The sequence below is a fragment of the Ornithodoros turicata genome, chromosome 8, assembly GCF_037126465.1.
Source record: "Ornithodoros turicata isolate Travis chromosome 8, ASM3712646v1, whole genome shotgun sequence".
Classification (NCBI taxonomy): Eukaryota; Metazoa; Arthropoda; class Arachnida; order Ixodida; family Argasidae; genus Ornithodoros; species Ornithodoros turicata.
Window position 1 is genome coordinate 9,135,321 of NC_088208.1, and position 16,349 is coordinate 9,151,669.

Sequence of the window (16,349 nt, forward strand, 5' to 3'; positions counted from 1 at the left end):
CGAGAGATGGCGCCTCTTATCGTAACAACAACGCAATCTTCTTCTGTCTTCACGCAACGTTGCAATTCTGTCAGCGGCTGCGGAGAGGCCGACTTTCGGAGAGCAACGTTGTCAGGCTTATTGCAAATGTCGCACACGACGGCTTCGTACAATCAAAACCAGAAATTATTTTTGTGGTATTCTGACTTAACGTAGAGAAACCATATTTTTCAGGGAATGCAGTGGGAGGCACATAAATTGCAGTGACGCATATGACACAGCGGAATATGTAACTCGTCTAAAAAATGATTTTCACCAACATTTGGATTGCTCCGCCTTCGTCGACGAAATTCTACGTACATGAAGACCACCATAGCTTGAAACACGTACAACAGCCCCTATCAAGTCCTCGACGGTGTGTCTAAACAATTCACGTTCTACATCAACGGCTGGCACAGATTGTTTGAAGCCGGCCTACATCGGAAGTAATGGCAGTCAAGACGGGGTCCACGTTGACTGAAAAGGGTAGTCGCTCCTACGTCTCACGCAATTCCTGTGAAACAGCGCGTCGCGGTTCGTTGAGCACCCGTCCTGAGAACATTTCACTCCCAAACTTCTCCTGCTAACTAGGGAGGGCGGTTAATGTGGCGGGACTAGCGCCGTTGTTAAGCACCGCGCTCCGAGGTACGGGCGACACAGGACCACAGAGAAATAAATTGCATGTTCAAGTCGGACCTTGTCTGTACCGAGAGTCCTTCACCTTCCTAGTCGATTGTCATACAAACCGCTGACCTTCACGCTATTATACGACCGTGTCCATAGTAGTATAGCGCCATTACGCACAACAGCCACTTTTTTCTAATCCAGTTCTAGGAATTTCTAATCCACCACCCATTTCTAATCCAGGTCAAGCCAGGTCTAATCCAGGCTCCACCCCTTCATGGTGATCCATCCAATTTCTATGTGATTGGCTACCCTTGATTGCCACATCTGCTCACTCGCTCATAGACACCAAAATTATCTATTCTATTCGATTCTAAGTCGGTTCATAGGCTTCCAAAACACTCTTTTTCTAATCCAGTTCTAGGAATTTCTAATCCACCACCCATCTCTAATCCAGGTCAAGTCACTTCTAAGTCCTCTAGTTGGTTGCTCACAGCTCCACCTCTTCACTGTGATCCATTCAATTTCTGCATGATTGGCTACCCTTCATTGCCACAACATCTGTTCACTCGCTCGTAGACACTAAAATGATCTATTCTATTCAATTCTAAGTCGGCTCATAGGTTTCCAAATCACTCACCTGTCTATTGGTCCGGGGTGGTCACTTCCATTCATTTTTACGACCTAGTGATTGGCTCAGGATCCTATTGGCTACCTCTCATACATGTTCGATAGACTCATTGGTCATTCCTACTCACATGTTACTCGGTCACACGCTTTCAACTGCATATTGCTTCATAATTCCAGCAGCATAATAAACAACCACTCATTGATCAATCCCATTCATTTCTAGGCCAGCTCACAGTTCTCCAAAATTGCTTTTTGATCTGGGAGGCTTTCTTTTTTAGCCTGAGCGACTCTCGCCAATGGTTGGGACACAAAAACATGGTAAATAGTTTTCAATGTTTACTGAATACATCATGGCAGTCTCGGAGATATTGTAGTTCTCCCTGGGTACATATCCATGCACGCCGTACATCTCCGCTCGCATCCATGGCGTTTTTCGCATAAGAACCATGTGGATCACCCAGGCACTCGTCCTTCTCTGTCCGTGACCCAGGGGCAAACCGCAGGAGAGAATAGTATGTGACAGAAGCATTAATTCTCTTCCTGCACATCTTGTGAAGAGATGAAAGAACATTATTATCACCCACTTAAACTTACCATATTCGTAGCTAACATAAGAATAGGAGTCGACGTCATTGCACAGGTATCTCTTGTCGTCGTATGCCATCAGGCTTCTTTTGACATTTCTGATGGTGTACATACACTGCTTCGTTCCAACGATTGATACTTGTTCATTCGATACGCTCGTGTGATTGAACAAGGTATCGTAGTATGTCTCATGGAGGAGGTGCTTGCGTACAATATTCTTTTTGACCCCTTTAGCTCTTGCAATTTGCTTTCCTCCAGCTAATTTGACGGAATACATTTTAGCTTTCAAACATACTACTTCCTCAATAGGTACACTACCAGTTTCGCTTTTGAATGCTCCAAGTCTTCCACGATTCTTTTCACTGTAGAGTGGATGATCCCGATCAAATGAAGACAGATCTAAGTGGTCGTCGGCGATCGCTCGTAACTGATATTCGTAGTCCTTGCAGAATAGGCCGAGGATCAAAGAATCCGTGTCAAAGTAGCAGGTAATCACTGGACAAGTGAGCTTGCTCAGCAAGGTTTCATAGTAGAATGAATACATGGTTAATTTACTGAGTTCTAAAATCGTAAACCCAATCTGGAGCGGGAAATCACATCGCACTTTTCTTTTGCTGCATTTCGTACATGACACAATCCGGGGACAAAATTTCCATCAGCACACATTATGCCCGACTCCCGAGGCGACTCGCCGTCTCCTCATCAAAGGCTACTCGAATATCACACATGTTAAATTTATTTAAAAGTGTTCTCCCAAAGACTGCATTATTTGAGAGTTTGCAGAAGTTTTTCTCGAAAATCGTACACTTGGCAACGCGTCTGGCAACATTGTCCTCGATGTAGGGACGCAGGAATGGTGCTTGACGAAATTTTCGAATTCGGTGAATTTTCGTCACCCTCATACCCAATCTACAATAGAGTGCGAGCAACGCGTAATGAACGACGTACTCGACCCTGTCCTTGCACGTGAGCAACAGCTTTTTGCTGTTAGCAGGCTGATACATTAATTCTTCGAGAAGCCTTCGCTGGAATGGCGAGAGCCATTCCTTTGGGACGACTGCCTTCTCGGGAGCCAGGGGGAAGTACCTCATTACAGCGTGGATAGATTTTGGATACAAGTCACATACGTACCAATACCCCACCTCCGAATCTGTGGGGTGACGCATAAAATCCACGGAGCTAAAATCCTCGACCCATTCGAAATCACCGACAGGGGGTGCTTTATCATACTAAATCCGTAAAGATTGTTGCAATCTATGTATGGTATGGGGGTACACCTCCTCTTTATCAGGATCATAGCCACTACACAGAGGGTTATTGGCACGTAAATGACGCCTGCTCGCCTGACAGAGCCCGCCTCTAACGCCCGATTCGATGGTTCGGTACATTTCCTCATCGGTAATCAATTCAAATTTTGCATTCATATAATTTAATGCGCATTGCCACGAATAGGATGCCAGAAAAACGCAATGAAGCAATTCCAATCCGCATGCGCTGTAGCACAGGCGTCGGAAGTGCTGCATTATGTCTGCATGTAATAGGGCATCCGTTTTCAGGTAGAATGTGTTATAATTCCGTAAACTCAAGCACCCAAAATGTTCAAATACGTGTACAGCGTACTGGTAGTCCTCGTCGCTTACATCTTCCCCAGTTAGATCATTTTAAAAAGCGGATTTTTCTGGGAGACTCAACTCGTCGTACACTGCAAAAGAACTAAGGTAACTGTAAGGGAACACACCTTTACGAAGCAAAATTTTGTAGTCGTCTCCAAATACCTGCTTCAAGCATTGGAACGCCTCTGCAGCCCCCATAGATTTGACGGTTTCCACAAGCTCCCCAAGTGACGAATTTAGGTACTGCATGGTAACCCTGAAGAGGAAAGTACCAATTTCGAAAGAACGAATGTTTTCCTTGGAGCTGAACACAATGATGGGAGGTCGCTTCCACCCGAGAACGTGAAATTCCCATAACAGTCAGCCAGATGATAAGACAAATTGTGGACCATGATCGGCAATTTTTCTCTGGTAGTGCACGTGACGTTACAGGGGTTGCAAAGTGTCGCGATATAATTTGTCTCACCCGCAGCAAAATGCTTCGAATGATCATGATGCCGCACACGAGGTAGGTCTTTCGCGAATTCTCGTTTACAGTATGCACAGTGGGTGGCAGCTCCGTGCTTGGCTTGTTGTTCATCGCTCAGCACAATTGCAGCGGGGCAGGCGTTCAGGGCAATAAATTCATCACGCATCAGGTTTATCGCATTTTCAATAAAGTAGACTGAGCTACACATGATATATGCTTTCTCCAAGCAGCGTGCTTTATTCTTATCGAATCGCTCACGCCTGCATAACAAATTCAGAAAGCAGATGTGAATGGGTGTGTTCCTCAGGTTGTGTGTTTGCCACACAAGCTTAATTTTTGCGAATATTGTAGTATTCTGTTTAATAATTTTCTGGTGGTAGAAAATGTGTTTTGTCATGCTTGACACTTTGCTATTCGAGCAGAAGTGCGTGTAATTTCTTCTTTTTCACTGTCGCTCGTTGTGTCTGTGTTGTGTGTTGTGTGTGTGTGTGTGTGTGTGTGCAACTGTGACCCCACTTAACCAGTAAGTACCTTGTGTATGCTTGTGTGACTCGAGTGATAAATTTATGTGGTATTGCATGAAATGTTGGTTTAAGGATAAGGGTTGTTGCACTTGCATAGCAGTGGCTTCTTATTGCAATTTTCACCAGTGAAAAAAATCAGCGTATGTCGTATTATGCCGCGCGAGTAGAAGTGATTTTCCCAATTCGATTTGTGTACCCTTGTCCTGTGCTTTCTTTTCACAGGGACAACGCGACTGTGTATGTAGCCTTATGCAATAATTATCTGATAGCAGAAATGAGTGCCTTTTTCTCCGTTTATTAGCACGTGCTTCATTTTTTCTTTTTCTTTTCTTTTTTTTTTTGCAGTTATAGCTATTCAAGCAAAAGTACGTGTAATTTTTCATGGCTCTTTTCTTCTTTCGCTGCTAAAGCAGAAGAAAATCACTTGGTAAAGCTGAATAGTGTTCTATCACGGAAAGTGGGTTTGTTTCTGAGTTTGGTTGGTTAGATTTTGTTGGGAGCTCGATATATTGATGAAGTAAGCAGTGCTTAATCTTGCAGTTATAGGTATTTGAGCAGAAATGTTTGTGTCTGAGCCAGGAGTAGAGATTCCAATAAAGCACCTCTCCGTGCATTCCTGAGCTGCTGTGTGCGCGCGCGTGTGTGCTTTTTCCTGGTTTGTGACGTCATCATGTCATGTTGGGGCTTGTTTAGCAGTGTTACAATTTTACCCGCCACTACTATCTTGTTGTTATCTTGTGTTAGCCGCGTAGCGATGTGTGGTGACTCTGCGATTATTCCTGAGGTCTTAAGCCTTTTCCCTCATCGCAAGTGAATTTGTGTACCCTTGTCCTGTGGTTTCTTTACGCAGGGACGATGCAGCTGTGCATGTAGCATTATGCAAGAATTATCTGATAACAGCAATGGGTGTTTTGTTAGTTGATGGTAGTTTGTTAGCATGTGTTTAATTTTTGAAGTCATATCTATTTTGCTATTCGAGCAGAAATGCTGGTATCTGAGGGTTTAACGCTGAGGGTAGAAATTCCTGTCTGAGATGAATCTGCATTTCACTGCAATTTGTTTCATTTAAGTAATAATATTGAAATTCCACAGCCACTGTAAACAAAAAGGGATGGTTATGTGCATGCTCATGGAAGCAACTTGCATATCGGAATGACATGGGATGAGAGCGCGAACTTTGCGCTCAGATGCGGCAATGGTGTAGGCGGACGGAGCATTACGTGAAGCCAAGGGCAAGCTGCGACCTTGAACATGCATGCAAGTTATTTTTAGGCAATGACGACTCCTCGCTCCCGTGCATGTTGGTGCATGCAGCGAGGTCGCCGCAATATAAGTGGGGAGGATGTGTAAAGAGGCAGAAGTCTTCGCATCGCTTCAGGAGTGTGCGGAGCTCGCTTCAAAAGTAAGTATTTTTCATCCACGCTCTGTGGTGCACGTTTTCTTAGTGTTTCTTCTTTTTTCAGTGCCTAGATGCGTGTTCTGCTTTTTTAGATCCTCATGATATCGGGGATGATGAGCCATTAGAAGAGAATTCACCATCTTCTCCAGACGTTTCACCTGGCACATTGCATGCTCACGTCGAGCGATCACATCCCTATGTGGACATTTCTTTCCTGCCTTTCTTTCAAACGGATAGCGCATTTCGAGGTTTCGTCAAAGCGTTTGTGCTATTGGCATCTGTTCACGATCAGGGAGTAGAGGAATTGCGACAATATTTAATGAACCACCTCCACAATATAATTGCTATCTTGCGAGGTGCAAAGAATACCCTCTAGGTTTTACATTTGTTCTGACGCTCTAATGATGAAAGAAAATCGAGGGGATGTAACCGCACACATAGCTCATTTTATGGCGCTTGCTCGCGAAGTCCACAGCGACGGAGCTATTGCAAATACTTTGATGGATGTGATTCAGGAGTCCACCGGGTGCATTGAAAATTACCAGCGCGAGGGTAGTGGGTTTGTATTCCCTGACGTCCAAAAAGTTCAAATGTGTATTTCCGGAATGAAAACTAAAAAATTCGGGTGCAATGGGGTACTTCCCACGAATTTGGCTAAACGCAGAAACGTGTTAACGAATGTCCCTTTACCAGAGCGCAAGGAGGGCCAGTGCTTTAAATACAATACGCTCGCCTTCTTGCACCCGCAGGAAAGGAACCGATGCATATGAAAATTATGCAACAGAGTACTGGTGGCCTAGTCACTTCCCTGTATCCTTCTCTGATCTTGACGAATTCGAAAACAAGACTTCCGTGTGCGTGTACGCATACGTCGATCAGGGAGTACATGTGTCGCGACCCCCAAAACTAGAATGGGAAAAGAAAATTCACTTGCTGGAAGTAGATTAGCATTTTTTTAAACTTAAATTTCCTCTAACGCTTGTTGACAACAAGAAGTAACCATTTCGTATGCGAACGCTGCACACGCTCTTTCGTGAAGGTAGAGAGCATGGCGAAACATCAACGCCTTTGCACGGACGTGAACGAAATCCTGTGGGAATTTTGCGAGCCAGGAAAATTTTTTGTAGAGTTTACTAAAATACAGTACATGCAGCAGTACAACTACGTCGTTGCGTTGGACACTGAGAGCGTACTCGCACCCAGTGGTGTTGGCATGCAACGTCACATTACCTCTAGCTTCTGTGCTGTGCTCGTGCGTACCCATGTCTTAAAGGTGATGAGCATTAGAACACACCATGGGGAAGATGCGGCAAAGCAGTGTGTGAAGGCGCTCAAGGAAATGCGTGATGAAATGATTGCCTTGAGCACCTGCACCGCTGCAATGGTGCTAAGCGATGAACAACAAGCCAAGCACAGAGCTGCCACCCACTGTGCATACTGTAAATGGGAATTCGCGAAAGACCTACATCATGTCCGGCATCATGATCATTCGAAGCATTGTACTGCGGGTGAGACAAATTATATCGCGACACTTTGCAACCCCTGTAACGTCGCGTGCACTACCAGAGAAAAATTACCGATCATGGTCCACAATTTGTCTTATGATCTGGCTGGACTATTACGGGAATTTCACGTTCTCGGGTGGAAGCGTCCTCCCTTCATTGTGGCCAGCTGCATGGAAAAAATTCGTTTGTTCGAAATTGGTACCTTCCTCTTCAGAGATACCATGCAGTACCTAAATTCGTCACTTGGGGAGCTTGTGGAAACCATCAAATCCATGGGGGGTGCAGAGGCGTTCCAACGCTTGAAGGAGGTATTTGGAGACGACTACAAAATTTTGCTTCGTAAAGATGTGTTCCCTTACAGTTACCTTAGTTCTTTTGCAGTGTACGACGAGTTGAGCCTCCCAGAAAAATCCGCTTTTCGAAATGATCTAACTGGGGAAGATGTAAGCGACGAGGACTGCCATTACGCTGTGCATGTATTTGAACATTTTGGGTGCTCGAGTTTACGGAATTATAACACAGTGTACCTGAAAACGGATGCCCTATTACATGCAGACATAATCCAGCACTTCCGACGCCTGTGCTACATGGATTGCGCACCCGGATTGGAATTGCTTCATTGCATTTCTCTGGCATCCTATTCGTGGCAGTGCACATTAAATTATATGAGTGCAAAATTGGAAATGATTACCGATGAGGAGGTGTACAGAACTATCGAATGGGGCGTTAGAGGCGGGCTCTGTCAGGCGAGCAGGCGTCATTTACGTGCCAATAACTCTCTGTGTAGTGGCTATGATCCTGATAAAGAGGAGGTGTACCCCCCATATCATACATAGATTGCAACAAGCTTTACGGATTTAGTATGATAAAGCACGTTCCTGTCGGTGATTTCGAATGGGTCGAGGATTTTAGCTCCGTGGATTTTATGCGTCACCCCACGGATTGGGAGGTGGGGTATTGGTACGTATGTGACTTGGAGTATCCAAAATCTATCCACGCTGTAATGAGGTACTTCCCCCTGGCTCCCGAGAAGGCAGTCATCCCAAAGGAATGGCTCTCGCCATTCCAGCGAGGCCTTCTCGAAGAATTAATGTATCAGCCTGCTAACAGCACAAAGCTGTTGCTCATGTGCAAGGAAAAGGTCGAGTACGTCGTTCATTACGCGTTGCTCGCACTCTATTGTAGATTGGGCATGAGGGTGACGAAAATTCACCGAATTCGAAAATTTCGTCAAGCACCGTTCCTGTGTCCCTACATCGAGGACAATATTGCCAGATGCGTTGCCTCGTGTACGACTTTCGAGAAAAACTTCTACAAACTCTCAAATAATGCAGTCTTTGGGACAACACTTTTAAATAAATTTCACATGCGTGATATTCGAGTAGCCTTCGATGAGAAGACGGCGAGTCGCCTCGGGAGTCGGGCATAATGCGTGTGGAAGGAAATTTTGTCCCCGGATTGTGTCATGTACGAAATGCGCAAAAGAAAAGTGCGATGCGATTTCCCGCTCCAGATTCGGTTTACGATTTTAGAACTCAGTAAATTAACCATGTACTCATTCTACTATGAAACCTTGCTGAGCAAGCTCACTTGTCCAGTGATTACCTGCTACTTTGACACGGATTCTTTGATCCTCGGCCTATTCTGCAAGGACTACGAAGATCAGTTACGAGCGATCGCCGACGGCCACTTAGATCTCTCTTCCTTTGATCGGGATGATCCACTCTACATTGAAAAGAATCGTGAAAGACTTGGGGCATTCAAAAGCGAAACTGGTAGTGTACCTATTGAGGAAGTAGTATGTTTGAAAGCTAAAATGTATACATCAAATTAGCTGGAGGAAAGCAAATTGCAAGAGCTAAAGTGGTTAAAAAGAATATTGTACGCAAGCACCTCCTCCATGAGACATACTACAATACCTTGTTCAATCACACGAGCGTATCAAACGAACAAGTATCAATCGTTGGAACGAAGCAGTGTATGTACACCATCAGAAATGTCAAAAGAAGCCTGATGGCATACGACGACAAGAGATACCTGTGGAATGACATCGCTCCTATTCTTATGGAAGCTACGAATATGGTAAGTTTAAGTGGGTGATATAAATAGTGAAGCTCATAATGTTCTTTCATCTCTTCAGAAGATGTGCAGGAAGAGAATTAATGCTTCTGTCACATACTGTTCTCTCCTGCTGTTGGCCCCTGGGTCATGGACAGAGAGGGAGTGCCTGGGTGATCCACATGGTTCTTATGCGAAAAACGCCATGGATGCGAGCGGAGATGTACGGCGTGCATGGATGTGTCCCCAGGGAGAACTACAATATCTCCGAGACTGCCATGATGTACTCAATAAACATTAAAAACTATTTACCATGTTTTTGTGTCCCAACCATTGCCGAGAGTCGCTCAGGCTAAAAAAGAAGGCCTCCCGGATCAATAAGGAATTTTGGGGAACTGTGAGCTGGCCTAGAAATGAATGGGATTGATCAATGACCCAGAGGGAACAATGCTCTCCTGTGGATTTCCCGTGGAAAACCTGAGGTGGAGATCCGGACGTCCACAGGATATGACCATTTTGGGGAGTTGACATGTAGAGGATGTCCTGAGGAGCTCCGCGTGGCCGCAGTTTTGATATCCTGTGGAAGTCCTGCTATGATCCTCAGAGGTCATAGCAGGGACATGTATGGGACTGTTACAGCTCATGCACACACAGCTGTCTTAGCAAGATTATCAGCCTTAACAGACACGTATTCAAAATGCATAGTGTTTTTATTGGAATTAATTGTAACAGCATGTAACATATAGAAAAACACCGTAGGAACTAAGAACAATATATTTTTAAACGCTACAAATGCAGGTAGCATCGGCATGTAGTGTTAATTTTCAACTTTCACCAGGCTCACAAATTCTGTACAGCGTACTTGTGCAATTAAAACGCGAAAAACCCCGCAAAAAAAGTACAAGCACGCGTAATATATGACAGTCAGGACCAGTACACATTTGTGCAATCAAAAAAGAAAGAAAGAAAGAAACAGCAACAAGAGATTGGGCCACTTAGCCGAAAAGCTTTGGAATCGAAGTCGTATTCGCTTCCAAACAGAAAACAGACACTGTACATTGGTGTTTTCGCGAGCTTCTACAAGTACGAGAGCCCTGTTCGCCTGTGGATCGAAATGAAGGGTGAGATGTGCAAGTTTAATTCGATTGCGTGCACAAACAACAGTGATGTGAGAAACTGCTTGGCGTATTATGTCACTGTGGAGGTAATGTGTCTGTTTCTTACTCATTCGTTTTGAGAAACTGAGTTGGTTTATGGCAAGTTGAATTTGTGCTGTGCTACATCATCCCGCGTTTCTCTCTCTCTTGGAATACATGATCCATGCAGCATCCCATCACGGAGTCGATTTGGACAATCCGTGAAACAACCACAACGGGACCTCCTGCGGATATACGGCTACAAATATACCTCCCAGGGAAGTCCCGCGGAGATCCATTTTCGGATATGGACACTGGGATCTATTTCGGACGTCCGTGGGAGATGGTGTTCTGTCTGGGGAGTGGTTGTCTATTATGCAGCTGGAATTATGAAGCAATATGCAGTTGAAAGCGTGTGACCGAGTAACCTGTGAGTAGGAATGACCAATGAGTCTATCGAACATGTATGAGAGGCTGCCAATAGGATCCTGAGCCAATCACTAGGTTTTAGAAATGAATGGAAGTGACCACCCCTGGACCAATAGACAGGTGAGTGATTTGAAAACCTATGAGCCGACTTAGAATTGAATAGAATAGATCATTTTGGTGTCTACGAGCGAGTGAGCAGATGTTGTAGCAAAGAAGGGTAGCCAATCATGCAGAAATTGAATGCATCACCGTGAACGGGTGGAGCTGTGACCAACCAAGTAGAGGACTTAGAAGTGGCTTGACCTGGATTAGAAATGGGTGGTGGATTACAAATTCCTAGAACGGGATTAGAAAAAAAGAGCGATTTGGAAGCCTATGAGCCAGCTTAGAATTGAATAGAATAGATAATTTTGGTGTTTATGGGCGAGTGAACAGATGTGGCAATGAAGGGTAGCCAATCACATAGAAATTGGATGGATAACCATGAAGGGGTGGAGCCTGGATTAGACCTGGCTTGACCTGGATTAGAAATGGGTGGTGGATTAGAAATTCCTAGAACTGGATTAGAAAAAGTGGCTGTTGTGCGTAACAGCGCTATACTACTCTCCATGTCGCACCCACCATATCCGTGCATGTACCACAACCAGATCAACAAGAGGACACGGTTGTTCGCTGCCTCGGGATAGTGGATTGCTACGTGCAGTGAATTACCGGTCCCAGCCCTTTCACCATCTCCTTTACATGCAGTGAATGCACATATGGAAAACCCGAGGAGAAAGAAGAGCAGACATTTCAAAGCTGGGGTAAGTACTACACCAGTAGAGTCACGATCATGCAGAGGAATGATCCGACCCCGTATACTGCCAGAGCTGAGAGCTAACTCTTACTTAACACGACGAACACAATCTAAAACTCAACCAATGCTGTCACATATCTTCTTATCGTACTCCCAGTCACCGCTAAATATTTCCATTAACTTAACATGACATTATTTATCGGAGTTTTGCAGCTAGAGCTACGGCTCACTGTCATCACTGTCAGCACTTCTGGTTTTTGTTCTGCACGGCAACCAAGTCCCAGACTGCAGACAAAACATGCTGCGGTCTATTATATGTCAAACAGACCTCGTGTCGTCCGCAAACGTGCAGTAACACATCCTAATATCACCGCAAAACCTCTACCGGTTATGAACATGACGCTCATTTATCTTGACTATCCCAAAAAGAACGACGCTCTGTTGAATGAAATTCCGCATGTGCCACATGCGCACAATTTACACGTAAACAATTCGTAATTTGCACTACAATACAACAATAATCCCACTATCAGTACGCAGCTTTGAACACTGTGTTTAATATGCAATGCTTCTTAATATTTATTTATTTATTTGAAAGATACTGCCGGCCATCTCTTGATGGCCATGGCAGATGAGGTGAGTACACTACATAGAACACATACAACACATGGCTATACACAGTGCAAAATGTCAAGTGCTAAACATCTGAAGTCTAGAAAGAAAGTTAGCCTACAAGACCTTGTAAAAACCGGGTTGGTGATGGAACTTGTGTAAGACAAGAGGGCAATTTGTTCCATTCTCGTACAGTACGAGGAAAAACCACATCTTTTATTAAATTTAAATTTAAACACATCTTTATTGCAACGAAACTCACGGATTAATTTACTATGTTTCAGTCTTGTGGATCGGCTCGAATTGTAAGTTAAGTAATCGCAGAACTTGAGCCCATTAGTACCGCTAACCGTGCAAAAACTTGAGACGCCGAATTTCCCTACGTTGAGCCAGGGTTGGCAAACCAGATTTAGCATAGAGTGAAGTCGAAGGTGTGTGCTGACCATATGCATTATATATAAATAATCGAAGGGCTTTTTTCTGCACAGATTCTAGCATGTTAGTATGCGTCTGTACGTAGGGATCCCAAAGAATGTCCGCATACTCTAAAATTGGCCGCACTAACGTAGTGTAAGCCGCCAGCTTCGTTGCAGACGTACAGTGGCGCATCGTCCTCCTCAGTGACCAAAGTTTACGGGATGCTTTGGTAGCAACTTGTTCAACATGCTCGTCCCAGCTTAGGTTTGATGCTATTGATACACCAAGGTATTTCTGGTTCTCCACTTTACTCAACACAGTAGTATTAATGCTATACGGAAAGGACAACGAAGTTTTCTTCGTTGTGACACACATGAACACGCTCTTTTTCACATTGAGCTCCATCTGCCACATTTCGCACCACCTAACAATAGATTGAAGACAGTTGTTTAATTTGTCTTGGTCGTTAGTAGTGTTTATACTAGAATACAAATTGCAATCATCAGCAAAGAAACGACACTGGATTCCCGGAATGTCTATGCAAAGGTCATTTATAAAAATAAGAAACAGCAGCCGTCCAAGCGCGGACCCCTGTGGTACTCCGGGGAGAATTGCCAAGGAATGCGAATGGGCTCCGCCAACACTCACGAACTGCTTACGATTAGTAAGATAGGAGTGAAACCATTGCAGTATACGATCATTACTTATTATGTTTTTCAATTTATACAACAGCTTAGTGTGCGAAACTCTATCGAAGATCTAAAAACACAACGTCCGTTTGACCCCCTTTGTCTACAACAGAGTCAAAGTCATGAACTATGCGTACAAGTTGCGTAACAGTCGAGTAACCTCGCCTAAAGCCGTGCTGCTCTTTCACCAAGAAATCACTTTCTTCCAAAACGCTAATTATGTGTTTGAAGACAATATGTTCCAGAACTTTGCTACTAGTACTTAGCAGTGATACCGGCCTGTAGTTAGTAATGTTTGATTTATAACCGCTTTTAAACATTGGTACCACTTTGGCTACCTTCCAGTCAGACGGGATTTCACCCGATCTTAAGCTGGATTGGTAAATGACACAAAGAAACTTTGAACACCACTCTGCATACCGCTGTAAAAAGACATTGGGTATCCCGTCTGGACCACACGCCTTCTTCGTGTCCGTCGACAACTGCCACCCCATTGAGTTTAATCTCTTTATTCTTATTGTCCTTTTTAACCAGATGACGCCAGAACCGTCTTGGATTATGTTTAAGAATAGTTGTGCATAGTAACATTAAAGAAGTGGAAACGAGAACGGCGTACTAGTGAACGCAATTTTTGACGCAGTACCGGGAGTGAGCCTTTGTGCCCTGGATGGAACCTTTCTATCCTATTTATTTTAGGTTTCAATTGTAAAATCTCACGCGTTACCCAATGATTGCGCTTCTTCCGCTTCACAGTGCGCAAAGGCACAAACTTTTCGATGCACTCCAGGGCCAAATTCTTAAAGAAAAGCCACCTTTTGTCAACAGAGACTGCGGTATCCTCACAAAGCACAATAAATCGGTCAAACGACTCTTCCAGCATGTCTACAACATCAGTATCACTTGCCCTGCTGAAATCACGATATTTGTTGGTCTCAATATTTGTCCCCCAGTTAATTGACATGTTCAATGTACAAACAACTGCATCGTGGTCAGATATTCCGTCTGCGATCGATACATCAATTAGCGTATTTGCTGCAGCGAAACGAGGTCAATCAACGACTCGCCATCATATAACCAAGGGGATGAAACTCGCGAGTTCCTTTGCGGACTAAAGTGATGCGCTGCGAGCCTTTCGCGTCATCAAACGTCATGAAACGTCAAAATTTTTACGTCGAAGCGCGAGTTCTCTACCGAGAGCATCCCATTGGCTCCTGCGGCCGCTCCCCTGTTATGCGAGCGCTCATTGGTCGGTTTTAAATTATAACCTTTTCGTGGCGCGGGAAAGCCGGCACCGCCGTGTCTTGGATGCCGGAGGAGCTCGCCGTAAAGTTTCGAAATGTGGTGCAGCAGGGAGCAGGGACGCACGCAAAGCATCTTTGCCGGCACCGCTTTGGATGGTTTTTAGTGCCCGTCGATACCGACTCTGCAAAACTTGAATCCTCTTGGATACTTCTGCAAGTGAATTCAGTGATAGATAAGTGGAAGGCAGGTGTGCTTCGCTTGCTTGGCGCGACAACGATTCAAGAAGGATCAATACTGTGTTTTTCCACTCGATGGCAGGTAAGTCAGTTCCTATTTCATTCTGCCACTTAGCGTAGCATAGCATAGCACCGCATCTGTGGCATATACGCAACATTTCGGCCGGTATATTTTTTAGTTTTCACGTTTTCTGATCCCTGTTCTGGTCTTTGTTGCTCAGGTATCAACTAGGTACTGCTCAACTCATATCTGCTTCAGAAAAGCATCTGCATGGACGCAATAGAATGGATATGCCACTCTGAGTGGTTGGAACATCATCTTTTGGCTTAGCAGCTGCACAGGTTCCTTTGTGACGGGTCAGCCTTGACATGTGACACTACACAAGCAGCAAAGGGATATGGACATGTTTTCTCTCATGCTGGATTTATGAATGTGTGTGCCTGTGCAGTGAATTTACTGATCTACTGTGAAATCTTCTACGTGAGACATATCAGCTAACAGCGAATGCGAAGTTGCTTCGGCATATTACTCGAACTACAGATACAATGTTCATGTGAAGTTTGTGTCTGGCGCAGATACAGAAGACTGCATATGTGTGATTTGGAAATACCAATCCCGAAAAATAAAGCACCTTGTTCAACAGAAAGAGCCAACGCTTCCGCGTTTTATTTATTTCACTGGATGCGAACGAAAATCCAGAACCGCCAAAGCGGGGGACAGAACTGAGGGGAAAGGGAAAAAGAACGCTCGGCAGCGTCGCTTTACGTCACCCGTCACCCAGGGAAACAAAATAAAACAAAGGAAAAATCTACTCTACCGAGGCCCAACGATTGGCCCGTCGTCAGAGGTCACGTGAGTTTTTTCCAACAATAGAAATATACTACACGTTCATTCCCCTGATATAACTGTATATAACAACATAAAACTGAAAAACTCACGCTCGAGACACCAACTGTGCTGCGCCCAAATCATTATCAAAGGGATGCACGGCCATACATGAAAGACCAACCGGAGCAACCCACGTTTACACTCGAGGAACGGCATTGCAATGCACTGTTAGTGGTCCAAGTGTGTAACAACCATCACAGGAAGCCGCTTTAAAAACGGTCTTCACACCTGCTTTCTAGAAACAATGCGTCGCGGTGATTCAATGCGGTCAATACACTTGTTTGTGGGAACTTTTTGGAGAATCCGGTGAACACAATAGAAGTGAATGCATTGACTGTCTTGACAGGTGACAGATGGTTGTAATGACGTGACTGTAATCATATTAAAGCATTGAAGCCGTTTTGATTTCCGGCCATTAATTATTCCGGAAACGGAAAGTCACGTATTAAGCTGGTTCAGTAGTAGTGAGTCAATCCAT

General features: G+C 44.5%; 1 protein-coding gene across 1 annotated transcript in view; it reads right to left on the reverse strand.

Annotated features, from left to right (window-relative positions):
- Nucleotides 1-16,020, reverse strand: part of LOC135365910 (venom metalloproteinase antarease TserMP_A-like) — a 94,534-nt gene extending 78,514 nt beyond the window's left edge. The window contains exon 1 of the mRNA XM_064598578.1: nucleotides 15,922-16,020. Within this exon, the coding sequence (XP_064454648.1) occupies nucleotides 15,922-15,955 (34 nt within the window). The 5' untranslated portion in view covers nucleotides 15,956-16,020. The remainder of the gene's footprint in view (nucleotides 1-15,921) is intronic.
- Nucleotides 16,021-16,349: the final 329 nt, after the last annotated feature.